This window comes from Prionailurus bengalensis, chromosome D4, assembly GCF_016509475.1.
Source record: "Prionailurus bengalensis isolate Pbe53 chromosome D4, Fcat_Pben_1.1_paternal_pri, whole genome shotgun sequence".
Lineage (NCBI taxonomy): Eukaryota > Metazoa > Chordata > Mammalia > Carnivora > Felidae > Prionailurus > Prionailurus bengalensis.
The window spans coordinates 14,168,945-14,195,969 of NC_057359.1; the positions used below are offsets into that span (position 1 = coordinate 14,168,945).

General features: G+C 38.4%; 1 protein-coding gene and 1 pseudogene across 3 annotated transcripts in view; one reads left to right on the forward strand and one right to left on the reverse strand.

Annotated features, from left to right (window-relative positions):
* ABHD17B (abhydrolase domain containing 17B, depalmitoylase) overlaps positions 1-27,025 on the reverse strand; it is a 53,404-nt gene that overhangs the window by 16,797 nt on the left and 9,582 nt on the right. The window contains exon 3 of one of the 3 annotated variants that reach the window (XM_043565818.1): positions 23,750-23,848. The exons of the other annotated variants lie outside the window; for them this stretch is intronic. Within the exon in view, the coding sequence (XP_043421753.1) occupies positions 23,750-23,803 (54 nt within the window). The 5' untranslated portion in view covers positions 23,804-23,848. The remainder of the gene's footprint in view (positions 1-23,749; positions 23,849-27,025) is intronic. 3 annotated transcript variants of the gene reach the window in all.
* LOC122475096 lies at positions 11,926-18,144 on the forward strand (annotated as a pseudogene).

A 27,025-nucleotide genomic window follows, 5' to 3' on the forward strand; every position in this document is an offset into this window, starting at 1 on the left:
TTAACCGACTGAGCCGCTCAGGCACCCCTGGTCTCCTTTGTAACAGTTTCTTGGTAACACACATCAATTCACATTACTACCATCTACAAACTACAAATGATTCTTTTTTTTGACAGAGAGAGACAGAGAGGGAGAGCGAGTGAGCATGAGGAGGGGAGGGGCAGAGAGAGAGAGAGAGAGAGAGAGAGAGAGAGAGACAGAATCGGAAGAAGGCCCCAGGCCCCCGAGCTGTCAACACAGAGCCCCACTCAGGGCTGGAACTCACAGACTGCGAGATCACGACCTGAGCCGAAATCGGATGCTCAACTGACTGAGCCACCCAGGCACCCCCAACTGATTCTTTTTGGGTTTGAGATGTTGTGATGAACTGAACTAGTACTTAAGTGTTTTTAGAGAAAACATTTTTATTTATTTATTTTTTTTAAGGTTTATTTTTGAGAGCGCGCAAGCAAGGGAGGGATAGAAGTGGGCTTCTGTGCTGACCACACAGAGCCAGCCCCATGTGGGGCTCGAACTCAGGACCTGTGAAATCATGACCTGAGCTGAAGTTGGAAGCTTAATAACCCAGGCGCCCCGAGAAGACACTTTTAATTTTTTTTTTTTTTTTTTGGAGAGAGAGAGCGAGCATGAGCAGGGGAGGGGCAGAGAGAGGGAGACCCAGAATCTGAAGCAGGCTCCAGGCTCTGAGCTGTCAGCACAGAATGCAACGTTGGGCTCCAAACCCATGAACAAACCATGAGATCATGACCTGAGCTGAAGTTGGACAGTGAACCGAATGAGCCACCCAGGCACACACAAGAAAACTTTTAAAACATTTTAAAACCTTTAAAAACATTAAAAAATGCTTATATCTCTTCTTCATTTTGAGAGATATTTTGACAACTATGCTCTAAATAGGATATATGCTGATTTAAAGTCTCATCCAATTTAGAGTGTAGGTAGGTATATAATAAGCCACTTAAACAGCAGCACTTCTTAGAGCTTATAATTTTTAAAATAAATCCGTGAGCATTCAAAAGTAAAAAATATTTGAAAATGAGAAGTCTGCACAAAATGTAAAGACTGGTCCATTTGCCACCATAAAAACAAAAACCAAAAAACAACCACCAATCCATTTTCGATGCTTATCCTTGGGTACAGAAATTAAAGCCTGATGTTTTCTTAGATACACTGAAAGAAAAAAACAAAATAATGAGATTTATAGCAGACCCTAACACGAGAAATTGACACATGAAGTGGATGCTTAATTATTAACAGCAAGAGGCAGCAAAGATCAGAATGGATTAAAGTCAGAAGTGATGAAAGAAAAGATATTTAACTATGAAAAAGCTCAGGGAAAAATCAGATTTTAGGTCAATTCTGTTCAATGGGGCTATGAGTCCAATATATCCCAACAGACTGATCCAAAGGAAATCACAATGATACCACACAAAGGTGGTTAATTATGTAACAGTCAGTAGCCTTATGGGTGTTATCACTACCAAAGTAAGGAAAATCAAACTGAACTTCAACTTCAAGGATACCAAGTGAGTAATCTATAGCAGCATTTACAAAAAGTACAGCAAGTGAAACTACGAATGTTATAATGTATACATTACAGACTTTAGTGCATACAAAGATGTGGAATATTCATTCACCTTTATTTTTTTGAAGTTTTAAAAAACTTATTTATATTTGGGGGGGGGGGGGAGAGGATCTGAAGCAGGCTCTGCTCGGACAGAAGACAGCCCAACGTGGGGCTTGAACTCACAAACCATGAGATCATGACTTGAGCCAAAGGCAGACGCTTAACCAAGTGAGCCATGCAGGTACCCCATATTCGTTCACCTTTAAATGAGTCTGGCAAGGGGCGCCTGGGTGGCTCAGTAGGTTAAGTGTCCGACTTCAACTCAGGTCATGATCTCGCGGTCCGTGAGTTTGAGCCCCGCGTCGGGCTCTGGGCTGATGGCTCAGAGCCTGGAGCCTGCTTCCGATTCTGTGTCTCCCTCTCTCTCTCTGCCCCTCCCCCATTCGTGCTCTGTCTCAAAAATAAACGTTTAAAAAAAATAAATAAATGAGTCTGGCAACATGTTCCTTTTTCAGTCAAGACAGCATCCAAAATACTTATGATGATCAAAATAAGTGTAATTTAGAAACTAGGTGTTTAGGATATTTCTTTAAACACATTTTCTATCTTATTTGTATAAGTCTTATGTGGAAATACAGCTTGTAAAACATTTTTGGGGGTGTAGGTTGCATTTCCTTCTTTTTTTGGACCATTTTATATAGCATTCAGCAGCAAAGGCACTCCCCTGTCTGAGATCACAGGACTCGATGAGGTGACTTTGGTAGGAAAACTCAACTCTGGACTAAAGACACCTTACAAGGGCTGTACTAACATGGGAATAGAAACTTGAAACCTTAAGGAAAAAAATTTTTTGAAGTACTATATTTACTTCAAATAGAAAGGAGAAATTTTAGTAAAACGATTTTCTTTTAAAAGGAATCATGTCAGTTACTTTTTAAGGTAGAATTATACTTTTTATTTATTTAATTTTATTTTTTTTTAATTTACATCCAAATTAGCATACAGTACAACAATGATTTCAGGAGAGTTATCCTTTTTAAATACTAGTAAGATTCTAGAAATACTTGGAGAACAACTGGGTCAATGAGTCACTTGAAAACACCCTAGAAAATGTAATTTTAGTGGTAAATGGAATAGATGCCTTAATTAACTGTGAGTTTAGAAAAGTTTATAGGAAAAACTTACCAGGTCGTGACAAAATAAGATTCCTTTCCCACTGGTGAGAAGAGTTGGGGTTAGACACACAAAAAAAGTTGAGGTGAAGGTGACAACAATCTACCAGAGTTGCCAAAAGTCTCAATCCTAGCATTTCATTATGAACCTATTTTTTTTTTTTAGTTAAAAAATAAAACAAGGGGCGCCTGGGTGGCGCAGTCGGTTAAGCGTCCGACTTCAGCCAGGTCACGATCTTGCGGTCCGTGAGTTCGAGCCCCGCGTCAGGCTCTGGGCTGATGGCTCAGAGCCTGGAGCCTGCTTCCGATTCTGTGTCTCCCTCTCTCTCTGCCCCTCCCCCGTTCATGCTCTGTCTCTCTCTGTCCCAAAAATAAATAAACGTTGAAAAAAAAAAATTTAAAAAAAACAAAACAAAACAAAACAAAACAGGCAGTAAGGATTGGAAGATCAGAAGTGAGGAAGTTGGAGAGCCTATAAACTATTCCAAACAAACTTATCTGGACCAGAAGTCCTAACGTAAGTCAATGTGACCACTTCTATACTTATGTTCTCCCTCAGCTTCTTAATATTTACTGTAATATAGGAGCCATTAACTATATATAGCTATTTAAGTTAAATATTCAGTCCCTCAGTCATACTAGCCACATATGACTAGTGCCTACCAAAATGCATAGTGAAGAATGAACATTTCCAACACTGCAAGAAAGCCCTATTGGGCACTGAACTAGAATCTTTCAAACTCAGGCAATCAAGAATGAGAGTTTACATGCTTCCTATCCATACTAGCTTGAAATGCTGGAGCGCTTTCCTTCCTGGCCTGTCCATCAAAGTATATATGGGCAATTTTTGTAGATCCTATTGAATACTGCAAATGTCACACAACAAAATGAGATTACCTACATAATACTGTTTTAGAAGAATGTATTTTGGGAAAAATATTACAACATCTAACCCAATTCTTTTTTAAGGTTTTAAATTCCAGTTAACATACAGTGTAATAGGGGTTTTCAAGTGTACAATATAGTGAATCAACATCTCCATACAACACCCAGTGCTAATCACAGCAAATGCACTCCTTAATCCCCATCACCTATTTCACCCCTCCCCCCACCCACCTGCCCTCTGGTAACCATCAGTTTGTTCTCTGGTAGTCTTTTCTTGGTTTGCCCCTCTCTTTTTTTCCCCCTTTGCGCATTTGTTTTGTTTCTTAACTTCTACATATGAGTGAAATTATGTATTGGGTCTTTCTCTAACTTATTTTGCTTAGTATTATACTCTCTAGCTCCATCCATGTAAATGACAAGATTTCATTATTTTTCATGGCTGAGTAATTGTGTCTGTGTATGTGTACACGTACACATACATACATACACACACACACACACACACACACACACACACCTTTATCCATTCATCAGTAGATGGACACTTGGGCTATTTCCATAGTTTGGCTACTGCAGATAATGCTGCTATACACATCAGGGTACATGGATCCCTTTGAATTAGTATTTTTGTATTCTCTGCATCAAACCCAATTTTAACGTAAAGGCCATTTTATTAAAAATGAGCAATGACGGGCGCCTGGGTGGATTCAGTTGGTTAAGTGTCCGATTCTTGATTTCAGTCCTAGTCATGATCTCATGGTTTGTGGGATCAAGCCCCACCCACATCATGGTCCACGTTGACAGAGTCTTGCTTGGGATTCTCTCTCTCTCTTCTCTCTACCCCTACCCCTGCTTGCACGCACTCTCTCCAAATAAACATTTGGTAAAAAAATGTGCTAGAAAAAAAAGATCAATACAAATCAATTAAGACATTTATACATTTCAATGCATGTTTTTGATGTATCAAAGGGATTCACATTCTTGAAAGGTTCTCCATGGGCTGGAACTGCCAGCAAGCCATAAGAAACTACAAAAACATTTGTGATTAGGGGCGCCTGGGTGGCTCAGTCGGTTAAGCAGCCGACTTCAGCTCAGGTCATGATCTCATGGTCCGTGAGTTTGAGCCCTGCATCGGGCTCTGTGCTGACAGCTCAGAGCCTGGAGCCTGTTTCAGATTCTGTGTCTCCCTCTCTCTGACCCTCCCCCGTTCATGCTGTGTCTCTGTCTCAAAAATAAACGTTAAAAAAAAATTAAAAAAAAAAAACATTTGTGATTATATGCCAAGTAAATTTTTTTTAATGTTTATTTCTGAATGTAGTCCATCCAATATTCTAAACACTTACAATCCTGATGATGCACTTAAGTAAAACCCTAACAAGCAAATCAAGCCTTCCTAATAATTAAGTAGAAAGATAGTTTGTTGACTTTTATATATGTCATTATCACAGATTCCTATAAAGCTTTTGGTGACTGGAAAATGAATTATAGCTTAGCTTTCAAAGTCACACCTGTACATGTTGCTGAGCATAAACTAAAACATGAACAGGCACATGTTTTCCCCCCTTAATCATCAGTTTTTGGCACCACTCCTGAAAGACTTTCCAAAACATGATTATCCCCAAAGTTCATAGAAAAGCTTCATAATACATTTGTACTATATACCAATACATATTCCACAAATACATATTATTCTCTTCATTTTTTAAAGAGTTTATTTATTTATTCTGAGAGTGAGAGAGAGAGAGTGAGCACGTATACACGAGTAGAACAAGGGCTGAGAGAATCCCAAGCAGCCTCCACAATGTCAGCACGGAGACTGATGCAGGGCTAGACCTCACCAACTGTGAGATAATGACCTGAGCTGAAATCAAGAGTCAGATGCTTAACTGACTAAGCCACAGGTGCCCCTCTCTCCTCCATTTATAAGCAGTAAGATCTTTTTCTGGGAAACTTCTCAGGTGAACACTTATTCAATGTGTTCCACAGTACATAATACCCATCTATAGTAGGATAAAATCTAAATGACTACTTCATTTAGTAATCAAAATTAACGACTACTTCATTGCTGACTATAAATGATAAACACAATCTTTTCACAAAGAAGATTCATATTACTGGTATCTCAACTGAATTCCTAAGAGTTAAAAAAAAAAATTCAAACCATACAGGAGGTTAAAAAATAAAAAAAATAAGGCTCACTGCCAGGCTAAAATAGGGACTGGTTAAAAGTCAATTGAAAAATTCAGTTTCCTAGATATCCTCCCCAACTAAGAAGACCAGAAGTTACACTGGAGGAACTATTAGACTAATCTGAAGGAAAGATCCAGAAATATGGAGGTTCCATGGATCATTGGGAGAATGGGAAGCATGAGTGTTGTCACGGTGACAGAGAGCTAGATCCTCTTCTGTAAGCGGATGTCAATATGTGAGAAATAGTGATATAATACCATTATCTAAAGATACAGAGGTAAACATACAAAGAATCCTTCAAAAATAAGTACATGCCCTGGGAAAGGATATATCAAAGAGATAGAACAGGGGCCTGGGCTTGCCAATTTTCATAACAAACAAATCATTTGGCTTCTTAACCATGTGCTTATATGAATTCAATAAAAAAAATAACTTAAGACAAGAAATCTCCTAACTCCAGTTCAAACCCAAACTGGGTTCAAATCAAATCCAGAAATTATGACTTTGGGTCATTTGTTTTTAGTTTTGGTGTTTCCTACTGTACTCATTTAACCTTTATTATGATGTATCCTCATTCTAAAAGATTCAGAAAATTTACCCTATTTTCTTTCATCTCTGCTTATTCTGTATATTTATAGTTTTCATTGTTTATTTTAATAACTTTAATTATTATAAATAATTATATTTATATAATTGAACCTTTACTTCTTGTTCCATCAAATTTAGGAAGTTTCCACTGGCTCCTCATGTACTCACATACCTAAGTTTTATCTCATTTGCAGCTTGTTTTATAACTATTATGTTTTCCTATGTTTTTTCTTTAGGTTGATTTTTAAAAATTGAGTAACAACAAAAACTATTTATAATATTATTCACTGCCATCAAAGCAGTGCGATAAAACCCAGAGAATGAATAGTTATTTTAGATCACTTAATTCCAAGTGTTGAGGTGTTTACACTCAGGTAATTGCTCAAAAATAAGGCACATGTCAATTTGCTTCATATTTGGACTTTCTGAAGAGACTAATTTTACCCCACAAGCTTTTTAGCATATTTAACACATTCTAACTTCTTACTCTCGGAATCTGTGCCAACAGAATCCATGTTGTTTTTGAAGACATTCTCAGACCCCAATGAGTTCTGTTTTAACCTGAAACAATTATGATCTGGGCCAGTACATAGCACAGTTGTTGGTCTACCCAGAATTACATTTTTCATTACGTATTTGTGTTGTTTCTTAATCTCACATTTTAACCTTTTGGTGAGATTCTTTGGTTTTGTTGTAATATATTTCCAAGCCTTTTGCCCTGCCTTCTTCCCAAGGACCTGGGGAAGAAAACCAGATTTTTACACACATACTTTCAAAAAGCTCTTACTTTGGTTTCATACCTAGGAGAAACTAGGTAGGCATGCTTCACAATTATAGATTGTTTTTAAAACTTTCCCTCAAAATTTAAATTATTGGCTCACATCTTCTAGCATCCTATGGTGATGTGTAACACCAATCTAATTTTTGTTTTTTGAAGTGATGCCCATCTTTATCTCACAAAAAATTGACAAGATTCTCCTTTATCTTTCTTTAGCTCTGAAATCAACGTGTGTGTTATTTTTCATCCATTCTATTTGCATTTAGCAGGTCCTTTTGATCAAAAACCCCAGGACTTGATTTAGCAAAGACTTTTCCTTCTATTATTTTTTAAAAAATTATTTCCTCTATTGTCTCTATTCCATTAGGAATTCCAATTTAAAACTCCTAGGATCATCTATTATACCTACTTTTCTTTCCTTTTCCCATCTCTTTCAGCTCTGTGCTCTAGGGAATTTCTTGTAAGTTCATCTTACAGATCATTACTTTAATATTCTAGAGTGTAGAATCAATTCTAACATTAGGATTCTGTTTCAGTTTTATGGGTGCAATATCATCCTCTCAAATCTGCCTTAGAATATTAATGTAGACAGATTTTTGTTGTTCTGTCCATCTGTGTTTTTTGGATAATGTTTGTTGCCCTGTTCATCTTGGATTTTCATGCTGTGGGATTGGTTCTTCACTGTTCATTTTAATAAAATAAGGAAGATTACTGGGGATATACTACTTTATGTGAGAATAGGACTCAAGTCTCAAATCTCTCTCTCACATACACCTTGTACACACACACACACACACACACACACACACACACACACCCACCCACCCACCCACCCACCATCCATCTATCTCTGCCTATGGCACAAACAAGTGTCTTATGTTTATCATGCTTAATGGGAATAGAAGATACTTTACAAATACTCAAGGACACAAAATAGTTTAGCTCAAACTATTTGATCTAGTAATGCAATTAGGGCTTCTAACAGGTACAGGGTGGGCCAGAAACCACTAAGCTAACAATTAAGAGACCTGGCTTTGGCTTTCAGTTCTAATTTTACTACTAAAAAGTTGGGAGTTTAGGAAAGTCAAGCTCTTTATATACAATTTTCTTTTTCTATAAAATGAGAAGTTTGGACTAGATATTAAGGATTCTTCCTTATGCAACTTTATAACTAAGATGCTTTTAAATTCTCACTTCTGATTCATTCAATATTCTGTAGCATGTAAAAGGATAAAGAAATTTATAATTTGACAAACTTCAGATATGCTCAAAGCTTCCCCCCAACAACTAAAAACAAAGTACCTCAAGGACATTAATTTGTATTAGGCAAGTTATAGTTAATGACTTATAATTTGGGAGGGGGGAGGTAATAAAGGTAGAGGAGGAATGTGCAGGTGTTTGTGAGGGGGTGAGAGAGATTTCTGAGTCTTATAACTATTTTCCAAAATTAGTGATTTCTTTATCTCCTGGCCACTGTGGGGAAACAATGCTTAGTTTTAAAAATTGTGGTAGGGGCGCCTGGGTGGCGCAGTCGGTTAAGCGTCCGACTTCAGCCAGGTCACGATCTCGCGGTCCGGGAGTTCGAGCCCCACGTCGGGCTCTGGGCTGATGGCTCGGAGCCTGGAGCCTGCTTCCGATTCTGTGTCTCCCTCTCTCTTTGCCCCTCCCCCGTTCATGCTCTGTCTCTCTCTGTCTCAAAAATAAATAAAAACGTTAAAAAAAAAATTTTTTTTTAAAAATTGTGGTAAAATATACATAACATTTATCATTTTAAGCATTTTTAAGTGTACAATTCTGTGGCATTAGTACATTTACATTATGTTGCACTCATCACCATCAGCTGGATCATATGATATTTGTCATAAAATATCCTATTTGTCCTTTTGAGACTGGCTTATTCCACTTAGCATAGTATCTTTACGTTTATCACATTGTAGCATGTGTTAGAATCTCCTTCCCTTTAAAAGCTGAATAATATCCCACTTTATGTATATACCACATTTTCCTTATTTATTATTAATCTGTTGGACACTTGTTGGCTGAGAGCAATGCTATTATGAACATGGGTGAATAAACATCTGTTACAGTCTCTGATTTCATTTCTTTTGGTAGGGAATAATGTTTCGAAAAGCATAAAAATATTTTTAGTTTTACTCTAATGTAGATTTATTGTTTGAATTCTTACTTTCCATCAATCAAAAACAAAGAGATGTCACATCCAGCAACTTGTATAGTTAAATAAAACTGGCTAATATTTCAAAGTAAATTTTAAAGTTGGAGGTAAATATACTTAAAAATTTAACATATGATACATGAAAATTATGTGAGCTCTCAAGTATTCAAAAAAAGAAAAAAAAGTTCCTGGGGCTCCTGGCTGGCTCAGTTGGGAGTGAATGCAACTCTTGATCTTGGGATTTTGAGTTCAAGCTGCATGTTGGGGGTGGAGTTTACTTAACAACAACAACAACAACAACAACAACAACACTTAAGGTCCTAAAATAAAACTTTATGTATTTCAATTTAAAAAATTTTTAATATTTATTTTTATCTTTGGGAGACAGAGTGCAAATGGGAGGGGCAGAGAGAGAGGGAGACACAGAATCTGAAGTAGGCTCCAGGCTCTGAGGTGTCAGCACAGAGGCGGACATGGAGTTTAAACCAATGAAGCACGGGATCATGACCTGGACCTAAGTCGGACACCTAACCAACTGACCCACCCAGTTTAAATTTATATTTAAACATTTACCCTGCAAATTCTCTAAGTTTAAAAAGTTTTTAACATTTTATATCTACAGTACACTGAATTATCACTAAAAAATTAAATTCCACTCCATACATCTTTTTATTTAAAAAAAATTTTTTTTAATGTTTATTTATTTTTGAGAGAGACAGAATGCGAGTGGGTTGGGGCAAAGAGAGAGGGAGGCACAGAATCTGAAGGCGGCTCCAGGCTCCAAGCTGTCAGCACAGAGTCCAACGCGGGGCTCGAACTCAGGAGCCGTGAGATCATGCATGACCTGAGCTGAAGTCGGACGCTCAACCGACTGAGCCACCTTTCAGAAAAGTATCTTCTGAAAGTATGGAAATGTATGGCGCACCTGGGTGGCCAGTCGGTTGAGCGTCCGACTTCAACTCAGGTCATGATCTCGCGGCTCGTGAGTTTGAGCCTTGCGTCCGGCTCTGTGCTGACAGCTCACAAAGCCTGAAGCCGGCTACTGATTCTGTCTCCCCCTCTCTCTCTCTGCCCCTCCCCCGCTTCCACTCTGTCTCTGTCTCTCAAAAATGAATAAATGCTAAAAAAATTTTTTTAAAGTATGGAAATGTATATGAAGGGCCCAGGAAGTCCGGTTTCAAGGAGCTAGACTTCCTGGGCTTAAAAATGTTTCTTTTTTGTATAATTAGCCAACTGACTACTTTGTAAATTACCAACGTTTTGAACCTTATTACATACATATTTCATTTCATATACTTAACATTCAAGTATATCTACTTCTCGCAATGGCTGTCACACAGAAGTCACTCAAAAGCCCATGTTAGCTGAGCTTAAGGTTGTAAAACAAGACAAATCAAATAGTATTATCACTAACTTTCACACTGAAGAATCTAAATTTGCAGGTTTGAAATTGTGGTAGGTTATGAAAGCCAAGCTACTGTTCATTTATAAAAATACAATTATATGTAGCTAGATCCTATAAAACCTTCCTAAGTATTAACCTTATTTAATCCTCAGAACAACCCTATAAGACAGATGCCATTATCCTCCCCCTGGCCCAATTTAGAGAAGAAGAAACAGAGAAGTTTAAATCTTCTAAGATCACATTGCTAGTAAATAGTAAAACCAGTTTTCATATTCAGCAGTTTGGGTCCAGGGGACATGCTCTTTAATCACAGAGTTAAATTAGTGTGTAAGAATGAAACGTTTTGCTATGGTGTGAACATGGAGAGAGAATAATAAATCCAGCAGCAGAAGAAAAATAAGGATGAAAGACCTTCCCATTTCATATCCAAAAACCCCAACAAACATTAAGTTAAAAAAAAATCCAGGGGCACCTGGGTGGCTCAGTTGGTTAAGTGCCTGATTTTGGGCTCAGGTCTTGATCTCAGGGTTCGTTAAGTCTGAGCCCCGCGCGTTAGGCTCTGTGCTGACACCTCAGAGCCTGGAATGTGCTTCAGATTTTGTCTCAAAAATAAACATTTAAAAAAAACTAAGACTGGATGAAGAAAATAAGTGGTTCAGAATGTGAGAGAATGTATCTGGGGAAAGAGGAAGTGGTTTTGGTTACCAGACGGCAAAAAATAAGTAAAATCTGAACTGGTATCTGTATATTCACAGCTTTGCTTGCTCTTTCCTGAGGATTGAGGTCGCTCTTTTAAAAAGGCAAATTTTGGAGTGTTTTGGGGCTGGCTTAATCAGAAGAGCATGTGGCTCTTAAACCAAGGATTGTGAGTTCCAATTCTACGTTGGGTGTAGAGATTACTTAAATAAAACTAAAAACTAACTAAGTAAATAAAATAAAAAGGGCAAATTTTACTTATTATGTGAAAATAATATTATTTCAGTGAGCTTCAAATGTGTAAGGATTTCACAAGTCTTTGGATATATCCTTCAATATTATTAAATGGACCACCAAACTGTTCTCAAAGGTGGCATCAGTTTGTAGTAACATCTGTACTACCAACCCATGGGGATTTGTCATTTGGATTAACTCTGATACATTAATGAATGTAAGTGATACTCTGTTAAGATGTCAACGAATGGTACTGCAACTAGAAATTAATTTGGGAAGAACTGAAATCTTTCAGTGCACAATTTATATTCTTGAACAAGATATCCCTATTTACATCTTTTTAAAAATTCTATTTGCAACTACGTGGATGGAACTAGAGGGTATTATGCTAAGCGAAATTAGTCAGTTGGAAAAAGACAAATATCATATGACTTCACTCATATGATTCTAAGACACAGAAAAGATGAACACAAAGAAAGGGAAGCAAAAATAGTATAAAAACAGGGAGGGGGACAAAACATAAGAGACTCTTATACATGGAGAACAAACAGAGGGTTACTGGAGGGGTTGTGTGTGTGTGGGGGGGGGGGGGGGGCTAAATGGGTAAGGGGCATTGAGGAATCTACCCCTGAAATCATTGTTGCACTACATGCTAACTTGGATGTAAATTAAAAAAAAAAAAATTCTACTTTCTTATCTTTGTTGATGTATAGAAATGCAATGTTTTTGTGCACTGACAGTACACATGTGAGTTTTTGTAAATTCTCATTCTCTAATTGTTTTTTCTTCTTTTACGGCACTTTACTACCAGAATTCCAGCACACTTTCTTAATGTTGAAACACTGATGGTATTCTTTTTCTAAGGATAACTTTTCCTACAGAATTTTTATGGATGTCCTTTAGAGATTAAGGAAGTTTCCTTCTTTCCTAGTTTTTCAGAGCTTTAACAGGATAAATTCCAAAAACCCAACTTGACATTCGTGGAATAATCCTAAATTGGTGATAATGTAAATCTTTTTAATGTATTGCCAGACTCACTTTGCTAATAGTTTACATAGAATTTTTTCATTTATATTTAATGATTGAGAATGGCCTTTCATGGTCTATTTTCATACACTCGTCAGGTTTTTGTAGATTATATGTTAACCTCATATAATTTAGTTGGGGAGTGTTCTCTCTGTGCTAAAGAAAAATTAGTTGTATTTTCTTATAGTCAATAATTAGATTTACTAACATGTTTTTTGTTTTAAAGTTTTTTGATCTGTTGTCTCTTACTATCTTTTCCCTCTATTTTTAACTCTTTTTAAAAATACTTATGGTCAACTATACTTCAACTGAAAAAAAATCAAATTGTCTACTTTTAATATGTGCAGCTTATGGTCAATTACACCTTAATAAAGTATTTAAAAAAACAAACACTTCTGTAGTAGCTGTCTACCCCAATGAAGTCAGAGAAATGGATGATACCTCACAAAACAATGCTGCCTACTGCACAGAAACTGCTAATATAATGAGTCTATTGAACAATGTCTGATAGTTAGACTTTTAGAATTAATAGATTCACCATTCAGTGTCAATTACTTGAGGACAGATGAAGAGGTCTGTCCTTGCAATGATGTATAATGGGAATACTACCTATCTCACAAGGTTGCTTTGAGAAGTAAGTAAAATAAGCAAGACCTAACAAATCTGAAATTCAAACTGAGAGGTTTCCTGTTCCAAGAAACACTAAGAGCTGAGATCCAATCAGTCACTGGTACCAGAATTCTATCTCCAAGCCTTAAATGTGCTGTTGAATGATTTGTTTCTATGAAAGCTTGGCAACCTCCCTGGGCTATGCATTAGCATGGAAACAGACGGAATTGGTATTGGTGATACATAAACCAGCTTGGAATGTGAGCCACTTTGGAGCCCTTGAATAATTCCTTTCCCACTAAGGTACTTGTGGCCATTGTTGTTGTATTACATTTTACTTTTTTTTTTTAATGTTTATTTTTGAAAGAGAGAGACACACACACAGTATGAATGGGGGAGGCAGAGAGAGGGAGACACAGAATCGGAAGCAGGGTCCAGGCTCTGAGCTGTCAGCACAGACAGCTATCAGCACAGCCCCCCTGATGCGGGGCTAAAACCCACAAACCATGAGATCATGACCTGAGGGAAGTCGGATGCTTAACCGACTGAGCCACCCAGGCGCCCCTATATTTTACTTTCTTTTTGAGCCCTCTTTCTCTAGTCTGATATTTCTGAGTTTTATTCTGTTACCTTCTATCTGAAGTTTGAGTTTCTGTCCAGTTTCCTTATGCCTGAATTCTCCTTTCAATTTTTAAGACTTGGTTATGTGCTTTATTTCACTTTCAAATCACTCTTAGCTCCATGCTTACAAGCACATAAATCATCCACCCAACCCCTACACTAAATCCAAGCTTCTACTTGGGTAGAGGGGGCTAAAGATAATAATGTGCAGAAGGCACTCACTGTAAAGGGAGGCAAACTGGCTGCCCAGTGTACCTCGTGAGAGGGCAGACTAATCCCCAGAGAGCCATTGGGTCCACTGGGGACCCTGGGTGGCTTGTAACTGAAAAAGATCTGAAGGCAACGTATATGATAACAGAGTTTACTGGCAGGAAGCCTGATGACAATTCTGCTTGTGCTTCAGGGTGACAGACCATTTTAACAAAGGTAGGCCACCTAAAATGTCTCAGTTCTAAACAGGAAAAAAACCTAGGGTGGCTGGATCCAAATCCATCCCTCTTTTTTTATGTTTCATTTCAGAATTTTCATCTCCCTGAGAAGAGCGTCTCTTGGAATTATTAGGAGGCATGGATATGGTAGATTCCTGAGCAATGGAAAGCTTGGTAGACTTTGTACTAACCCAATGGACACATTCACAGTGAGACCAAAAGTCATCCCTATCCAATGAGGTACCATTATCAAGGGAAAGTAGGTGGATAAATGCACAAGGATGTTACACAGGAACTTTGACCTAGACGTCTGACAGGGGCTTTGAGGAGCAGCATGTGTTTATGTTGCTCCTTTACTCTCTGTCAGTTGTGGGGCCAAGTACAAATCACCAACCCCATGATTACACATTGCTTAGAAGTCCTATCCTCTGTCTCCCCCACCATGTCAACAACAATTTGAGTTTCAGTGGTTGCCATCAGAAAGGTGTTCTTAGATATGGAAGCCAAGATACTATAACCCTTCAAGGACTGACTAGACCTAATTACATGCCTAAGGCCTATGTCCTGGTCAAATGGGCATACTGTCTCTCAGGGCTGAATTAACTATTTTTTGCATCTTACTCAAGATTTTCCTGCTTTTTGCAGAAGAGCAGTGTGGAAAATTTCAGCTCTGCCAACTTTAAGTGACATTTCAGGAACCATTCTCACTGCTGCTTGTTCTGCCCTCTTAGACCAGCTTTGACTGAACTAGGGGTGCATTAAGAAGGCTATAAGCCAGGGGCACCTGGGTGGCACAGTTGGTTAAGTGACCAGCTCTTGGTTTTGGCTCAGGTCATGATCTCATGGTTCATGACTTCGAGCCCCGTGTTGGGCTCTGCACTGACAAGGCAGAGCTTGCTCGGGATTCTCTGTCTCTCTCTCAAAGTAAATAAATACAACTTAAAAACAAAAAAGAAGGCTATAAGCCAATGTTGGTCTGTAAAGTAGGAAAGTGCTACATTACCTTTCTTTGAAAAGTCTGGGTAATCTGAAGAATGTATCAAGCCTTTACCCTCTACCATGCCATCTAGTCAATACTCTAATGCTTAATAAATTGTTTCTTATTAACATCCTCTACCCCAAATGGCAATACAGTGATATACTGCTCTCAGACTTGACGTTGGACAAACCCTTATGTGGATGGTTCTGAGCTAGGTACTCTTTATAATCAATCCCATGCAAAACTGAAATCAGTAGGTTATCAGCTTGGGGTCAAACCTGAAAATCACCTGAGCTAGCACCACTATTAAGAATATCCGGGGATGCCTCAGTTGCTCAGTCAGCTAAGCGTCCAACTATTGATTTTGGCTCAGGTCATGAGTTCAAGCCCCACTTCAGGCTCTGTGATGACAGAGCAGAGCCTGCTTGGGATTCTCTATCTCTCCCATTCTCTATCCCTCCCCCACTAGCTCTCTCTCTCAAAATAAATAAACATTAAAAAAAAAAAAAAAAAGAGGGCCTCCTGTGTGGCTCTGTTGATTAATTAACCATCTGACTTTGGCTTAGGTCATCATCTCACAGTTTTTGAGTTTGAGCCCCACGTCAGGCTCTGTGCTGACAGCTGAGAGCCTGGAGTCTTCTTCAGATTCTGTGTCTCCCTCTCTCTGCCCCTCCCCTGCTCATGCTCTGTCTGTCTGTCTCTCAAAAATAAACATTAAAAAAAGAAAAAGAACATCTGTGGTTCTACAACTGCCAAAACTGTATGCAAAGTTTGTAGAAGCAGCATCCAAAACATTTAAAAACAGAGTGCCCTGAAAACAATCTTCTCAAAAGTCTGGAAGTTCTTCAGTTAAGATTTCTGTTACATATTCATTTTATCCTCAAGTCTTACCATGCACCCAATCTAGAATGACTATGGCATCTTACTTTTTATAGAGGTATCTGAAAAGCTATAAAAACTCATCCCTTTTGCATGTATGTGATGGAGATCTCCAAAGTTGCACGGAGGCTTTTCCGTCACAAAAGAAACCAACCTGGATGTTAACCTACCTATACCTTGATTCTGTAAATACTCATTCTGTCCCAAACTTTACTTCTCAATGATTAATAGTCTCAGTTCTAGGCAGGAATTTCTACTTTGTACTCCTGACTTCAATTTCTTTTTTCTCTTTTGGCACTGCACACAAACTAAATTACAATTCTGGTAGCAGACTTCTTATTCTTGGTCTGGGGATATGCCTTCACCTGGCCATTAAGGAATACCCCTAGTTCTTTCACCTTCGCAGTGGAGGTTCCAGAGGGCTTGGTCAAGATATTATACTTCTAAAAAAATACCTTGAGCCCTTATTGGAGGTAGATTTACAGATAACTGGGGAGGGGAGAGGATTAGAATTCTGGTCTGTGAATATAACGAGATGCCAGAGTTTTAGAGTAAGGCTGCCAGCTTTTCACAGAAGATCTGTAAAAAGGTACTAAAATTATCACGCTAATATCAACTGAAGAAACAGGGATATACACATTTCTCTTCTCCTAAAAGACATACACAAACTCCTTCCTGAGGACAAAGGACTATCACTTTCTCCCCACCTTTTTATTTAAATGTTTGTGTGTTTGTTTCTTTGTTTATTTATTGAGAGAGTGTGACCCGGGGAGGGGCAGAGAGAGAGGCAGACAGAATCTGAAGCAGGCTCCAGGCTCTGAGCTGTCAGCAGAGCCCAACATAAGGGTTGGGCTCTAACTCGTGAACACTGAGGTCATAACATGAGCAGAAGTCAGAGGCTTTAATGGACTGAGCCACCCAGACACTCCTATCCCCACCTTTTAAAAGGCAAATGTGCTTCCCTGAGAAAAGAGAAAACACCAAGTGGTGGAAGACACCAGTGCCGTGGAAGGGTCCTGTGATGGGAGGCCAGAGCGGTAGCTTCTGGTGGCTTTTACAGAAGCATCCAGGGGTCAGGGTCGTGGTGGGAGTCGAAGCCGCCAAGACCACAGAGCTCACAGAGTCAAGGCCGAAGAAAAGGAGTGGATCCCCATGACCAAGCTGTGCCTCCTGGTCAAAGACATGAAGATCACTTCCTGGAGGAGATCTATCTCTTCTCCCTGCCCACCAAGGAATATGAGATTACTGACTTTTTCCTGGGGGCATCCCTCAAGGATAAGGTTTTGAAGACTATGTTGGCACAAAAGCAGACTCCCAGTGGACCAGGTTCTAGGTATTTGTTGTCATCGGAGAGGACAATGGACATGTCCATTGTGGACTTAACTGGGTGTTAAGTGCTCCAGGGAGGTAGCCACTGCTATCCGTGAGGCCATAATCTCCACCAAGCTTTCCAGTGACCTGTGTGGCGAGGTGACTCGGGGAACAAGATCATCAGGCCCCACACTGTCCCATGCAGGGTGAGCAGCCACTGTCGCTCTGTGCTGGTCAATCTCATCCTCAGCCCCAGGGGCACTGGCACTGTCTCCGTCCCTGAGCCCAAGAAGATACGGACGATGACAGTACTGACGCCTGCTACACGCCAGCCAGGGTCTGCCCTGCCCCCCGGGCAACTTCACCAAGGCCACTTTTGATTCCCAAGACCTACACCTGTCTCCCCTCCCTGGCCTCTGGAAAGAGAATGTTCATCAAGTCTCCCTATCAGGAATTCACTGACCATCTTGTAAAGACACACACCAGAGTCTCTGTGCAGTGGGCACAGGCTCCAGTTGTGTTTACCACATAGTCTTAAACAAGAAAGAAGATAATTAAAGCCTGTTAAAGAAAAAAAAGGCAAATGTCATGATTAAAAAGAAAACTAGAAAAGAGAAAACTCATCAAGTCTATGTATACATTTTCATGTTGATACATAAAGGGTTCTTTTTGGGTTAGGAATATTGTGTGTGTGCGTGTGTGTGTGTGTGTGTGTGTATGTATGTATATATATATATATACACACATACATACTTCCAGAAGCTTTGGGGCTGTTATATGGAAAACTTCTTAGAATAAAATAAGGCTTGGGATATCTACTTGTAGACTCCAGAAAAGTAGGGAATAAGAAAATTTTTATGGAAGACACAAAAATTTATAACTAGAAATAATTTTAAATGCCAATTAATGCTAATAGATTGATTTACCCTTCTTACCTAAAGATTAATCCAAGAAAAGTTACAGCTCTCTTTCTCCCTATAAAGAGGAGCTCCAATAAGTTATAAAATTAATTACAGTTGGCTTAGAGGGCTTTAACACATCCATATTATTAACTTCTTGTAACCTTGTTATATAGGATATGAAATCATCTAGCAAAGAAACTACTTCCTAAGACATAAAACTTCTAACAATGTCAAGGGCTGGAAAAAATCATGAGCTTCTCCTTACAGTGAGGAAGAAATGTCAACTATCATTTATTTTAAAAATCAGAAGAACATATAAAAGTATACACAATGACTACTGTCAATTTAACTACGTATCAGGTTTCATCCTCCTGCCTTTAAAATTTTTTTTTTTTTCCATAACTGGTCTGTGGTATAGTAAAAAGAACCCTGGTCTATGAATGAGAAAGGCTGGATTCTATTCCCTACTCTCACACTAACTAGCTCTGAGACATTAAGGAAGTCACTTTTCCCTGGATCTCAGCCTCCTTATCTCTAACATCAAAGGCTTGAATTCAATGGCACTTAAATTACATTCTAGGATACAGGCCTCTTAATCTTGAATGTAAGTATAAAGTAGCTAAGAACAACTAATGGAGTAAGTGTCTGAATATAATGGGAACAAAGTAATAATTTATTCATTCCAAAAGGTTTTTTGGACTCTTGGACTTTCCTCTTATTAAATGTACCTAGGGTCTTATCTTTTTTTCTCTGACAGTTACCTTTTCCCTTAGTTTCTTTAGCTTTTATCTTCTACTTTAACATTTTGTCCAAAAACTCCTTTTTTTAAGAAAAAACATTTTTTAATGTTTTTATTCAGTTTTTGGGAGACGGGGGGTGGGGGAGAGACATGGAGGGAGAGAGAGACAGAGTGTGAGCAGGGGAGGGGCAAAGAGAGACACAGATTCTGAGGCAGACCCCAGGTTCTGAGTTGCCAGCACAGGCTGGAACTGTCCACGGGACTGGAACTCACGAACCACAAGATCATGACCTGAGCCCAAGTCGGATGCTCCACCACTCACTCAACCAACTGAGCCACCCAGGCGGCCCCCCAAAGACTCCTTTTTGAAAGGAAAGAAATTTCTAATGCCTTGTTTTGATGACATTCTTCTCTATTATTGACAGACTGAAAATGGAAATGGTCCAAATCAGCATTTATGTATTAAACATTAATTCTCAAAAGAATAGGCTCTTTCACTAGGCCAGTTCTGAGATAACCTCTTAAAAAAGTTTATTTGGTGAAGGAATGAAACTTCAGTTATTTAAATTAAGTCAGTGTTACCCTACCACTTATTTAATAAAGCAGTAGAGCACATATAAATCTGTTTCAGCAAATAAGAAGCAAAACCAAACCAAATGACATGGTGGTTTTGATCCACAGAGTGGATGAGAGTAGAATTTCAACTGTCCCTCCAAATACTCATTTTGAAAAAGGTATTTTTATCAACCATGTGGAGAAAAGAACAACAGAAGTGCATGATAAGCAGCATATAAGTATATTCCTCTTATTAGTCTATCAGTCCTTCTCCATCTATATAATTTCTATGTTTAGTGGGGATACAGGGAGGGATTATGGCACTTATGAGGTCAAGAGTAGTATTCCTGAACAACATCATTGCCTCTCTTTACACACACTGTAACAAGTCGGTCAGTCCTCACTAATATGGCCTTCAGTCGGTCTACCAACAGTCTGGTCATCTATACACGCTGCCATCTCCACCACTTCCTTTTCCTCTTCCTGCCAGCTGCGTTTCCTTAGCTATACTCATCAGTAAGTACAGATTTGAAGAAACACCACTACTCCTAGAAAATGTGTAATCACCACTTGTCACCCTCACTTGTGCTTAATACCTTTCCTATCTCAACAAATCAACATTTTGTCAATGTTTCTTCAAACATGAAAATTTTACCTTCTGTGTACGTTTTCTTAAGGAGTACATAACAAGAACTAGAATAATTACTTCAAAAAAAAAGTTTACATGCCTAATTAAAGAAAACAACAGCACACCTGATCAATTGAGAGTCAATTTATATTCTTTCAGACTTTTGGTAAATCATTTAATGGCTCTGAGGTTTTTTCTTCAGTTGAAAACATATGGCAACTAGTTTCATGTTCATTCAAGTCTCTTTTTATCCTAAATTCATGTGTTCTTTTGTAAATTGGTAGTCAATATATTAAATGTATTATAATGAATGATACGTATAATTTATTATTAATAAATCAATGCTCTTTTCATCTTATAAAAAATTAAGTACTTATAGAACATGGGGTAGATTTTAAGCTTCAGAAATCAAACGTAGATATCAATAATTAGGAGAAACTTTGTGAAGTAAGAACTGAGACTAGGATGTGATTTCCAAAAGCAGAGAAAAAACTCTCCGGGGTGAGAGAATAATACAGGTAAGAGTACGATCATAAGAAAGAACTAAAGCAAAGGGTGCACAGTAGAAAGGAGGGGGAAAAAACTGGAAAAGGGAAGAATTAGATAAATGAAAACATTTTAAAAACTTAAAATTTAGAAACAAATCTCTGTTCAACAATGTATAGAAACGACTGTAGTTCTTTACACATGCATTAGACAGAATGATACAGTCATTTAGGCAACTGCATAAAAGCCTACATACCAATGACTTAAGCGGAGCACAGTGACTTGGTAACTATGGTACTGCTGAAGAATTACTTTTTTTTATAATGTTTATTAACTAGAGAGAGTGTGAGCGGGGAAGGGACAGAGAGGAGAGAGACAGAAGATCCAAAGTTCTGTACTGACAGCAGAGAGCCCAATGTGGGGCTCAAAAATCACGAACCATGAGGTCATGACCTGAGCCAAAGTCAGATGCTTAACTGACTGAGCCACCCAGGCACCCCAAGAATTTATTTAAATTTTAAGATTTCAAATTTAAGATTTTCAAAAAGAAGCCTCAAAAAGGCACATATTTCAACCTACTACATGGAGGCATGTGAAACACACTATTAGGAAGGTAGAAAATCAACAAATGGTGATCATATTGCAAAATGTATAAACCACATCCTTCAGTTAAATATCAACACTTGAGTACATTTAAAAATTTTTTTAATGTCTATTTGAGACACACACACACACACAGAATGTGAAGCAGGCTCCAGGTTCTGAGCTGTCAGCACAAAGCTCAAAGCAGAGCTCGAACCCACAAACTGTGAGATCATGCCCTGAGCTGAAGTCGGACACTCATCGGACTGAGCCACCCAGGTGCCCCAACACTTGACTACATTTAAAAGTAATGTTTCTTCACATTAGTAGTACATATATCTACTCTGCAAAATAAAGATAATCTTGATTTACTGGATGTTTCTGTTAATAAAGATTTCATCTTGTATTTTTTTTAAAGAGGCAAGTAGCAAAGAAACAAGTGAATATTCCAGACTTGTTTCCTTTTAGAGACAATTTCTACATGACATCTACAAAGTCTTAGTCAAAGCTGACAGAGAACATTTCTGATGCTTAATGCCAAGTAATGCAACTAGAGAAGAGGAACAGAGGCTTGCAAAAAAACCGCTGGAGCAAATCTTTGATATCTGATTTGAGAAGTATCCGATAGCTAGTTTTTTGGTGATCTACATGTGTAGTGTACCTCTGGCGTAAATACTTGTTAGGATGAAAGAGAAAGCAAGCATTAAAGATGGGTAGTCCATTCATCCTTCATTAATTGGGTTACATACCAATCAGGCTGTAGTTATAATTTTATTTAAAATGAATTCTTATATCCCTAAGTGTGTCAATTTTAATGAGAGAGCTGGAGCTTTCCAGCAAGAATATTTTATTTTATTAAATCTCTATTTATTTATTTATTTATTTATTTATTTATTTATTTATTCATTTACTTATTTATTTAGAGAAACAGAGAGAGTGAGCGAGCATGAACAGGGAAGGGGCAGAGGGGAAGGGGGAACAGAGGATTTGAAGTCGGCTCCTTGCTGACAGCAGACAGCCTGATGAGGGGCTTGAACTCACGAACCGCAGCATCAGGACTCAGGTCAGATGCTTAACTGAGTGAGTCACCCAGGCGCCACGAGAATATTTTATTATATTGAATCCCAAAGGAAAAGGAAGCTTTTCCTTTGTAATCTGCCTGGATTTTTTTGGCATCATATCCTATGTTCACATATCTTTCTTTATACAACTAAATACAGTTCTCTTCCTCTCACTGCCCCCACAGAAAGAGAAATCTGATTGTACATTCTATTAATAATACCAAGAATACAAAAATAGTCTCTAAATATGACTTTCCAAAAAAAGGAAACCTATGGAGCATTACTAAATACAAGTCAAAACAGCATCAAATAGCAAGAAGTTTACACTGGCCTCCATAGCTTAAAGTAAAAATACAAAAAAGAGAGTTCAATGGAGAAGTCATTCAATTTCTATTATCCTTAACTGTGGATAAGACACACAATTCTCTTGATTAAGTTACTTTTCTATGCTTTACTACAGTTCCCAGCTTTCGCAAATGAAAGGACTGACCAGGGTTATGTAGAATAAGACAACAGAAGGAATTCAAAATGTGTGAGTAAACAAACAAATGGAAAGTATTTGAGAGTAAGTGTGAATTTCTCCCATATGTTCTCCAAATCTACAATTTCTTTTCTATACAGCCTACAAGGTGATAACCTGCTTAGGAACTCTTCTATGGCTTCCTTCAGTACTTCCAAGAAAATCTTACTTCTCCACAGGTTCTTCTTTTTTTTTTTTTAATTTTTTAATGTCTATTTATTTATTTTTAATCTTTATTTATTCTTGAGAGAGAGACAGAGTGTGAGCAGTAGAGGAGCAGAGAGAGAGAGAGAGAGAGAGAGAGACAGACAGACAGACACAGAATCCGAAGCAGGCTCCAGGCCCCGAGCTTGAACTCACGAACCATGAGATCATGACCTGAGCCGAAAAGTCGGACGCTCAACCGACTGAGCCACCCAGACGCCCCTCCACAGGTTCTTAAAGACCTTACGGGATCAGGCCTTTGTTAGCTTTTCCAAATTTATTTTGATACCGCTCCTTTCATCACTTATGGTTGTGGATGCTCTCCTCACCTTCCATTTCTTTAAAAGCATGAAAGTTGTTTCCGCTTCAGGATTTGCACACTCTCTACCTGATTTCTCATTATTCCAATCTCAAATGCCCCCTTTTCAGAGAGATCTTGTCAACCCCAAATGTAAGTTAGGTTATTCCTTTTCATAGCACCCAGTTCTTTTCCATTTCAGTTGAAAATTGTGATCCCTGTCGTGTATTCACCTGTGGGCTTACTCGATAAATGCCTATGGTCTTTACTATGAGGTCAGTGACCATGTGTTTTCTCTAGCACTACATAGGAAGTACCTGATCAATAACAATCTAAATGAAAAAGAGTAAAGAAAATAAGAACTTACAGTTATACCTAAAGACCTGATAGAATATAAACTGAGTTCATGCTAAATATAATCAAAATAGATTTTATTTTGTTGTTTTGAACCAGGATTCACAACACTAATGTAACTTATGGCTTGAATCTTTCTGGAAATCATGATGATTAGCAAACTGTATTTCTATTTACACTGCACTCTATGCATTAAAACACCTTTTGATATATTTAAAATCCTTAAGAGAGGCAGTTAAATAAACAGACCATTAAGTTGAGGACAATTACTGCACATACAAATTACTTATTTGCCAGCTAAAGATGTTTCATCTGGCCAATTCCCATTAAATGCAACACAGCAAATCAATTTCCTGATTATAAAACTGTAATATTTTTATATATCAAGTTATATCATGAGTGTCTTTTGAAAATGTTGGGAAATACTTTATCTAAAGGATTATTTGATGGCTGGCCAAAAAGAAAAAAAGTTGAAATGCTTCCCAATTAATTTGGGAGGCCACTGTAAAGAGGCTAGTACTCATGAATTATTTTGAAGAGATAATTTAAGTTTCCTTTTGGCAAAAATGGAACAACATTCTGTTACGTTTGAGGGTTTCTTTTGATATAAAATGTGTGCTAACAAGAAGGATTTACATCTTGAAGCATTCATTTTTTTAAAACCGTTTATTTATTGAGAGAGAGAGAGAGAGAGAGAGAGAGAGAGAGAGAGAGAGAGAGAGAAGACAGAGAATCCCAAGCAGGTTTTGCAGTCAGCACAGAGCCCAATGTGGGGCACGATTCCATGAAGTGAACTGTGAGATCATGATGTGAACTGTACTCAAGAGCTGGACACTGAAGTATTCATTTTTCAATTGTTCAGGCATTTAAAATAAATGATTTGTGGGGCGCCTGGATGGCGCAGTCGGTTAAGTGTCCGACTTCAGCCAGGTCACGATCTCGCGGTCCGTGAGTTCGAGCCCTGCGTCGGGCTCTGGGCTGATGGCTCAGAGCCTGGAGCCTGTTTCCGATTCTGTGTCTCCCTCTCTCTCTGCCCCTCCTCCGTTCATGCTCTGTTTCTCTGGGTCCCAAAAATAAATAAAAAAAACGTTGAAAAAAAAAATTTACAATAAATGATTTGTGCCTGTAGCCCCCAGGTGCAGCATATTGTCTTTAAGTGCTAAGGTACCAATCAATGCCCTAACACACCCATAAAAACAGCAAGTTTGGGGCGCCTGGGTGGCGCAGTCGGTTAAGCGTCCGACTTCAGCCAGGTCACGATCTCGCGGTCCGGGAGTTCGAGCCCCGCGTCGGGGTCTGGGCTGATGGCTCAGAGCCTGGAGCCTGTTTCCGATTCTGTGTCTCCCTCTCTCTCTGCCCCTCACCCGTTCATGCTCTGTCTCTCTCTGTCCCAAAAATAAAATAAAAACGTTGAAAAAAAAAAAAAAAAAAAAAACAGCAAGTTTATCTTTAAAGGCAACTTGCCTTGCATCTACTTAGGGTAGTCAACTGACAGCTGCTGAAGGCCTCAGGTGGCAGAGACTACCCTCACTCAAATTTGAAAGTAGACTATCCAGTGACCAGGATACCCAGACGGTAAGAAGCCGAGTCCTTCCCTTTTCCTTTTTTAGCATCAACATCAGGGAATATCAGCAAATGTCTTGCTAACCATGTCCATACCCTTCAGGACCTAGGGGAGGAGAATGCTGGCAAGAATGGCGGCTATAAGCTTCTGAACCTTGATTTTTTTTTGTATTACTCTAATTGCTTTCCAGTATTATTAAAGGCAGAAGCAGAACTTCAGATTTAAAGAACATGGAGCCTACTTAGCTCTGTTCTTCACTTTGGTAGGAACCCCCAAAAATGTGTTCATTAAAGATGTGCTGTTACAGCTGACTAGGCAATAGCTACATTTCTATAAGCAAATAAGTTTATGCATACAGGAGAATATTCCCAAACCGGGACAAGGTAAGAGAGTAAGCGGTGGTATGTTAGAGCAATTTGATGCCCTATTTCTAAAAACAGTTGGGGACACCTGGCTGGCCTGGTCCATGGAACATTCAACTCTTGATCTCAGGGTTGAAAGTTCAAGCCCATCCCATGTTGGGTGTACAGATTACATAAAAATAAAATCTTAAAAAGAATAATAAAAACATTTGGATTTACAATGACTTTTGGCAATTTTAAAAATAAGTCATAAAACAAAACCCAGAAGTATCTAGTAAGTTAACAAAAGGAAATAGTTCATGAATTAATGCTGTGTATTTCTGAGTTGCTTCAGTTTAAAATTTTGTTAATTTCTTAGAAATGTGGTAATGAGAAATCACTTTACTGCGAAACAAAATATGAAAGAGTTTCTAACAAGGGAAAAATACAGTATTTAGTTTTTCTTTTTTAACGTAAGTGTTTGGCTATAACAATTGATGTTTGTTATACAACAGTAACAATGTACTATATTTTTGTGTATAAAATTGTCATCTCAGAAGTCTTTCAGGAAGGGTTGTTTGAGGACTGGTACTGGTCTATGATGAAGTTATCATTCTTTGGCGAAATGAGAAAAACTAAGGACAAGAGTAGTGGGCTTAATGATTTTAAAGGTTTCCCTTCCATTTGGACATTATGTCCTTTCTATTTTTGTTAAAATACACATTGTTGTGAAAAAGAAAACTTATGTAAAAAATTGTAACAGGCACTAATGTCAAAAAAATTTTTTGAAGTAATTTCAAAACTTAAATTGGTAGCCTCTTCTTGTTCTTTCCTTTTTGGGGAAATTTGACCCTAAAAAAATAAAGTTTTAGTACTAAGCTTTAGAATTAGACATAAATGCAATCAACCCACATCTTAGTTACCTTAAGTTTAATTCACCCGAACCCATGGGTTTAACTAGTATTTTGGTCTTTTGTCTTCCAGTCTTTTTTTTTTTTTTTTTAAAGTTTATTTATTTTTGACAGGCAGAGAGAGAGTGAGTGTGAGCCTGGGAGGGGCAGAGAGAGAGGGAGACACAGAATCAGAAGTGGACTCCAGGCTCTGAGCTGTCAGCACAGAGCCCGACACAGGGGTTGAACTCACAAACCACAAAATCATGACCTGAGCCGAGGTCGGACACTCAACTGAGCCACCCAGGAGCCCCTGTCTTCCAGTCTTTTTATCTCAATCATACCCGTGGCTTTAACTAC